This window comes from Helianthus annuus, chromosome 4, assembly GCF_002127325.2.
Source record: "Helianthus annuus cultivar XRQ/B chromosome 4, HanXRQr2.0-SUNRISE, whole genome shotgun sequence".
Lineage (NCBI taxonomy): Eukaryota > Viridiplantae > Streptophyta > Magnoliopsida > Asterales > Asteraceae > Helianthus > Helianthus annuus.
Genome location: NC_035436.2, coordinates 206,963,765 through 206,971,503, shown reverse-complemented (window position 1 = coordinate 206,971,503; position 7,739 = coordinate 206,963,765). Strand labels below are relative to the sequence as shown.

The 7,739-nt window shown below is 45.0% G+C and overlaps 1 protein-coding gene across 1 annotated transcript; it reads right to left on the bottom strand.

Annotated features, from left to right (window-relative positions):
* Positions 1-1,653: 1,653 nt before the first annotated feature.
* Positions 1,654-7,395, bottom strand: LOC118491632. Its single transcript, XM_035989549.1, has one exon. The coding sequence runs from the start codon at positions 7,393-7,395 to the stop codon at positions 1,975-1,977; it is 5,421 nt and encodes a 1,806-aa protein (XP_035845442.1). The 3' UTR covers positions 1,654-1,974.
* Positions 7,396-7,739: the final 344 nt, after the last annotated feature.

Genomic DNA, 7,739 nt, shown 5'->3' with positions numbered 1-7,739 from the left:
GCAATAAATGCGAGCCACATTTAAATTCCTTTCTTTTCTTTACGTGTGTTTAGCAAGAATTTTCTTTTCAAAACATGTCTTTATTAACTCCGTAATTAATTTCTAATTGAATTCCATTTAACCTCAATGTCCATTATTCACTTGTCACTAAATGTCATCTTTAAACCATTTTAGCTTATTTTCTTTTAAAACCATTGAAATCCAAATATGAACTAACTACAAGTGGATTTTAATAAAAACAACCCAAAAACTATTCAAAAGTGTAGGAAATATTTATATAAAAATATGTATAATTTAGACCCCATCAAATATCCCCACACTTAACCTTTTGCTTGTCCCTAAGCAAAATCCTAAGCAACATGTCCAACTTAAACACTTAACAATAACGCAAGTCTCGAATAAGTTATAACCCGAACTACGAAATCATCAAACACAGAGGTTTCGCAAGACTTACAACGTTCAAAAGGTGACGAATCATAATATTTAAATGAAAACGGGGCATACCTAATCAAGTTTTTCTCACCTTCAAGCAATCAATTATGCACTGTCAACACCCCTCACAATATCACTCATCACTCGGCTAATAAATATGTAATTTTGAGTGAACTCTCAAAATCAAACTATGAAGCATACTATCATAAGCTTGTACGTCAATCAGATCTCCACCTAAATGTTAAAACTTGACACGGATCAAAAGGACTTTATTGGGTAGGCAAGGGCTAAAGGTAGGTTAATTTTTTTTATTGGGAAAAAGTGGCTACACACATAATCACACAATAAACCGGATAAGCACGAAACAAACACTAACAAATTGGTCATTTCGACCCACAACTTTTATTCTTTTTTTTTCTTTTTCTCATCTTTTGCTCTTTTTTTTTTCTTTTTTTTTTCATTTTTCAATTTTCTTTTTTTTTCAAATATAATAATCACGTAACACGATCCGGCTATCAAATCACAAACGGGTAACAAACGAATGGTTAGGCTCAAAGTGGTGTAACTAAGGGTAGTGGTGAAACAGGTCAAACACAAAGGTTACACAAATCGAGTGATCCTAATGCCTCTATCACATCCATGTCAAATCCTAACCGAAGGTCTTAAACTGTATCAAAACGCACAAGTTCTAAAGTAATGCAACAAGTCGGTAAACACACATGAAACGAAAATAGTGGTCATATATATGAAACATGTAAAGGCTCAAATCTCACTATCACGTGGAAAATATGGCTACCGATATCGACAATGCACAATTAATTAACTCTCCGGCTCCATCCACTATCCTAGGCATCCCAAAACCTTTTACTCCCAAAAATCGATTCAGTCAACCTACTATCCCGCAACTTAAAGAAACATGCGCTCTCGACTCGTAAATTCGACAATTAAACCGTTTTTGACCGACGTTTTGAAAAGGTTTTTGTTTTCTACGCGCTATAGGACCGGGACTCGCAACAAACTCACTTTTTTTTTTTCAATTTTTCAATTTTTTTCATTTTTTTTTGTTTTTTTTTTTGTTTTTTTTTTTTGACTCAAATCTAGCTAGAAAGACGTAGTCTCCCATCCCCACACTTAAACTCTACATTGTCCTCAATGTAGGATGACAGACAACTAAAAATAAATAAGAAATAAAACCTAAAATAATATACAAAAATACAACGAATTGGAAAGGACTTAGCTGGTTAGGATAAAAATCAGTGCCAGCTGCGCGTGTCATCAATCCGAACCCGTACACGACCGTATAGCATTTCCTTCGCGATCGTATCCAAAACTGATATACCTGGCTGCCTTTTACAATAATGACAAAGCTCGAAATCCCCGCCCGAATGGAGATTGAGTACGGGCGGTATCCTCCAAACCTGCACAAACAAAACAAAGCAAACCCAAGCATAATATCGACTCTAAACGAAGACCGACTCAAGACTGACTCAACAGTAAAATGAAAGAAAATATACAAAACTCTACAACAAATAAGCCTACACCTCACACACTCATGCCAACCTCGGGAAGATCAAGCGTCTCTCCCTCTCTCTCCTCAGATGGGCCCTCAATGTAGATTTTCAACCTATGCCCATTCACCTTAAACCTTTGACCTTCCTCATTCTCAATCTCAACAGTGCCATACGGAAAAACCTCAGTGACTAAATGCGGACCCGTCCATCGTGACTTCAACTTTCCCGGAAACAACCTTAACCGGGAATTATAAAGCAGCACCTTATCCCCACACTTAAATTCTTTCACACTCTTAATGTGGCGGTCATGCAACTGCTTAGTCTTCTCCTTGTAAGCCCACGACTTCTCGTATGCTTCATCACGCAACTCTTCTAACTCATGTATCTGGAGAAACCGTTTCTTACCCGCAGCGTCCATATCAAGATTTACCTTTCGCAAGGCCCAGTACGCCCGGTGTTCTAACTCAACCGGAAGATGACACGCTTTCCCATAGATCATCCTAAAGGGTGTGGTCCCGATAGGTGTCTTATATGCAGTACGGAAAGCCCAGAGTGCGTCATCTAAATTGTCGGCCCAGTCAATGCGGCTCTGTCCGACAGTCTTCTCCAAGATACGCTTAATGCCACGATTGGCATTCTCCACCTGTCCACTCGTCTGAGGGTGATAGGCAGTCGAAAGCCGATGGGTGACCCCATAGCGCTTCAACACCTTCTCCATCTGCGAGTTACAGAAATGGGTGCCACGATCACTAATGATGGCCTTAGGAGTGCCGAACCTAGCAAACAACTCTCTCAGAAACTTCACTACAACCCTAGCACTATTAGTGGCCAAAGCTTTCGCCTCTACCCACTTAGACACATAATCGATAGCTACAAGGATGTAACGACTCCCACGTGACATGGGGAAGGGTCCCATGAAATCGATGCCCCAGATATCAAAAATCTCAACCACCTGGATGGGGTTTTGGGGCATCTCATTCCGGGATGAGATGTTGCCGGCTCTCTGGCAAGCATCACAACTACGAACAAACTCGTGGGCGTCCCTAAAGATGGTGGGCCAATAAAACCCCGAATCAAACACTCGCTTAGCGGTATACGCTCCCCCGAAGTGGCCACCAGCGGGCCCCGAATGACAATGCTCAAGAATACTATGAGTCTCGGGTTTAGTCACACACCTCCTAACCATCTGATCCGCACCTATCCTAAACAAATAAGGATCCTCCCATATGTAGAATTTAAGGTCGGCAAAGAATTTCTTCTTCTGCTGGTATGGCATCTCGTGTGGAAGCTCTCCTGTGGACAGGTAGTTCGCAAAATCTGCGAACCAGGGATAGCCCTCTTCTTGGGCCCTCACATACATCAACATCTCATGTGGGAAGGAATCGCCTATTGTCCCCCCGCTAGACAGCTCACTCTCCGAATTCTCAAGCCTAGATAGGTGGTCAGCAGCCACGTTCTCTGCTCCCTTCTTATCCCTAATCTCTATGTCGAACTCCTGGAGCAAGAGAATCCACCTAATCAACCTGGGTTTCGCGTCCTTCTTTGCGAACAAGTACCTAAGTGCAGCGTGATCGGTAAAAATAATGGTCTTAGAAAGCACTAAGTAGGACCGAAACTTGTCGCATGCAAACACGACCGCTAACAACTCCTTCTCAGTCGTGGTGTAATTCTCCTGAGCATCGTTTAGGGTCTTGCTAGCGTAATAGATGGGATGAAAATGCTTATCCCTACGCTGCCCTAAAACGGCTCCAACGGCAGAATCACTTGCGTCACACATGACTTCAAACGGAAGACTCCAATCGGGAGCCACAAGAATGGGAGCAGTAACAAGCCTCTCCTTCAACAACTCGAAGGCCCTAGTGCACTCGGCATCAAAAACAAATGGCCTGTCCTTCTCCAACAACTGGGTCATAGGCCTAGCTATCTTAGAGAAGTCACGAATAAAGCGGCGATAGAATCCTGCGTGACCTAAGAAGCTCCTAATAGATTTCACAGAAGTAGGCGGCGGGAGCTTAGAAATCGTATCAATCTTGGCCTGATCCACCTCAAGCCCCGCGTGTGAAATCTTGTGACCTAACACAATCCCCTCACGAACCATAAAATGACACTTCTCCCAATTAAGCATCAGGTTCGTCTCCTCACAACGAGCTAGCACTCGATCTAGATTACGCAGACACGAATCGAAGGAACTCCCAAAAACAGAAAAGTCATCCATGAAAACCTCCATGGAGTCCTCGATAAGCTCATGAAAGATGGCCACCATACAGCGCTGGAAAGTAGCCGGAGCATTACATAGTCCAAACGGCATGCGTCGGTACGCAAAGGTGCCGTAGGGGCATGTAAAGGTGGTTTTCTCCTGATCCTCCGGTGCGATGGGAATCTGGAAATAACCGGAAAAACCGTCAAGGAAGCAATAGAATTGCTGCCCCGACAGTCGCTCAAGCATCTGATCAATAAACGGCAAGGGAAAGTGATCCTTGCGAGTGGCATCATTAAGTCTGCGGTAGTCAATGCAGACTCTCCATCCGGTGACTGTCCTGGTGGGTATCAATTCATTCTTCTCGTTCACCACCACAGTCATACCCCCCTTCTTGGGAACTACCTGGACAGGGCTGACCCATGCAGAATCAGAGATCGGGTAAATCAGGCCGGCGTCGAGCAGCTTCAACACCTCCTTCTTCACCACATCCTGCATATTGGGGTTCAACCTCCTTTGTGGCTGCACCACCGGTCTATACTCCTCCTCCATAAGAATTTTGTGGGAGCAAAAGGAAGGGTTAATACCCTTGATATCTACTAACTTCCAGGCAATAGCATGCCTGTGCGCCCTCAAAACAACCATCAGTCTCTCCTTCTCCTCCTCCGTCAAACTCGATGAAATAATGACGGGCAACTGAGATCCCTCGCCAAGGAATGCATACTCCAAGTGAGATGGCAGTTCCTTCAGCTCTAGAGGTGGGGGTATCTCCACTGATGGTTTTTCCTCAGGAGCCTCTCTCTCTAACACTTCGAACACCTCAGAAACCTTAGAACACTCAGATCCTATGGATGGCTCGCTAGATGGTAATGGTGAATCCTGCTCTAGGTCGAACTCGGTCAACTCAATGCCCTCGACATCTACCCCTAACATCTGGGTCTCTATAGACTCTCTACCGCAAACCTCACCGAGAAAACTACCCACATGTGACATAAGAGTGTCTATAAAGTAAAGAGTGTCGTCATGCTGCGGCGTATGCTTCATCGAATGTTGGATGTCAAAGGTGACTGCATCATCGTCGACGCGAAGAGTAAGCTTACCATCAAGAACATCAATGACGGCTCGGGCGGTAGCAAGGAATGGATGTCCTAAAATAAGTGGAACTTTAGAATCCTCGTCCATATCAAGAATGACGAAATCCACCGGAAACACAAACTTGTCAACCTTGACAAGCATATTCTCTACGATACCACGTGGAAACTTCACAGATCGATCTGCGAGTTGAAGGCTCATGCGCGTAGGAGATGGCTCCCCTAGATTGAGCTTAGCGAAAATGGAGTAAGGCATGAGGTTAATGCTAGCTCCTAGGTCGGCCAGCGCATGGCTGACAGTAAGGTCTCCGATCAGACACGGGATGGTGAAACTCCCTGGGTCAGTCATCTTCTTAGGAAGCTTGTTCTGCACGACTGCAGAACACTCCTCACTAAGAGTAACAGTAGACAGCTCCTCCAGTTTCTTCTTATTTGTGAGAAGATCCTTTAGGAACTTGGCATACTTAGGCATTTTAGCTAGAGCCTCGATGAAAGGAAGGTTCACATGGAGTTTTTTCAGCATCTCCAAGAACCGTGAATACTGTTCAGAATCGCTCTTAGCTAAAAGCCTACCAGGGTAAGGAGCTGTGGGTTTATAGACTCTAAGTGGCTCCTTCTCCTTCTTCTTCTCTCCCGAAGACTCGCTGGACTGTGTTGTACTTGCTGGGCGCAGCCTAGGGTGCACATCGCCAGCAGGAGTCTCCATCTCAATCTCCTCGTCAACCGGTTCCTCGACCTCATCGACCGGCTTCTCTACTTCTACCCCTCTACCACTCCTAGTAGTCACTGCCTTTGCAGTGGCGTTTGGGTTAGTCTGGGTACTACTAGGGAATGTACCTACTGGCCTCTCAGTCATCCTATTGGCCATCTCTCCCACGGTCCTCTCTAGACTCTTTATGGTGGACCCCTGATTCCTAAACATGAGCTCAAACTCTTGATTTTTCTTGACCTGCTCCTGATGCCTAGCCTCACCCTGCATCACTATCGACTCTAGGAGTTTATTCGTCCTACTCTGACTCTCCTCATTCCTCTTCAAAAACTCGCTCAGCTCAGATTTAGACTCTCCACTGTTCTGTCCATCAGATGGGGTCTGAAACAGACTCTGGCGAGGCTGGAATCCAGGGGGATTCCTGCCCTGCCAGTTCGAGGTTTGGCGTGACTGCCATCCAGAGTTGTAACCCTGGCCTCGTCCCTGGTTCTGGACAAAACTCAACTCCTCCTCAGATCCTACCGGGCAATCTACCGTCTCATGCCCACCTCTACACACCTCACACTTAGAGCTAATCTTAACCTGAATGTCCTTGACCATCTTTGTCAAGGATTCGACCTGGGCGGCTAAAGCTACGCTAGAATCTACCGTATGAATACCCCTAGAGGCAGCAGTAACGCCCCCGGAGCCTGGCTCGGTATAAGTACTGGTGGCTAGATCCTCCATCATCTCAAGACACTCAGCAGCAGTCTTGGTCTTCATCATGTTGCCTCCTGCTGTGGAGTCAAGCAGTCTCTTAGTCACTTCAGAAACTCCATTATAGAATTTCTCCACGACTCTCCACTCCTCAAGCCCATGGTGTGGGCACTTGTTTAGCAGCGCCTTAAACCTATCCCATGTCTCGTAGAAAGACTCCCCTGGCTGCTCAGTGAATGCATAGATGAGATTTCTAAGACGAGCGGTTTTTGCAGGTGGGAAGTATTTCTGTAAGAATTTAGATTGAAGATCATTCCAAGTAGTGATTGCTCCCTGTGGGAGGGAGTCCAACCAGATAGCAGCCTGATCAGTGAGTGAGAAGGGAAACAAACGAAGGTGAATGGCCTCCTCAGTAACGCCCGTAAGGCGGAAAGTACTACAGACCCTACCGAATCTAGTCAGATGAGCATGTGGATCCTCGTCTCGTAAACCATGGAACTGGACCGAATGGGTAATGGTATTGATCAAGGTGGGTGGGATGGTCCAGTTGTTCGCCTCTACAGCAGGAAGTGTGATGCTCGAGCGAACGGTGGTGGGAGCAACACTAATGTGCTCAGCAACGGTCCTACGGTCAGCCATAACTACAGAAAAGACAAGATCAGGAAGAAGTACCTGTGGCTGGCGTAAACGACGGTGAAACTCGCGTTCGGGTTCAGAGAATGGTGAACTATCAGGTGGGCCCGAGGAACGTGTGTGCATACACTGAAAAGCAAGTATAAAATGGCACGAATCACAAACAAGCTAGCTAAACAAGTAGGCACACAGAACTAGCAAGTACCCTAAAAAAACAAACAACTATTTTTTTTTTTTTTAATTTTTTGGTTTTTTTATTTTAATTTTTTTTAATTTTTTTTAACTAAGAAATAACAAAAACAACTAATCTAAGACAGCAGTAAAATGGCTAAATCCCCGACTCGGGTCGTCCTCAAAAGCGCACTGTGTCCCCGGCAACGGCGCCAAAAACTTGATGTGTGAAATATGTGTTAATTAAATTCAACAAGTTTTAAAAATTGGAAAAACCCGTAAACCACACACTACCGGCA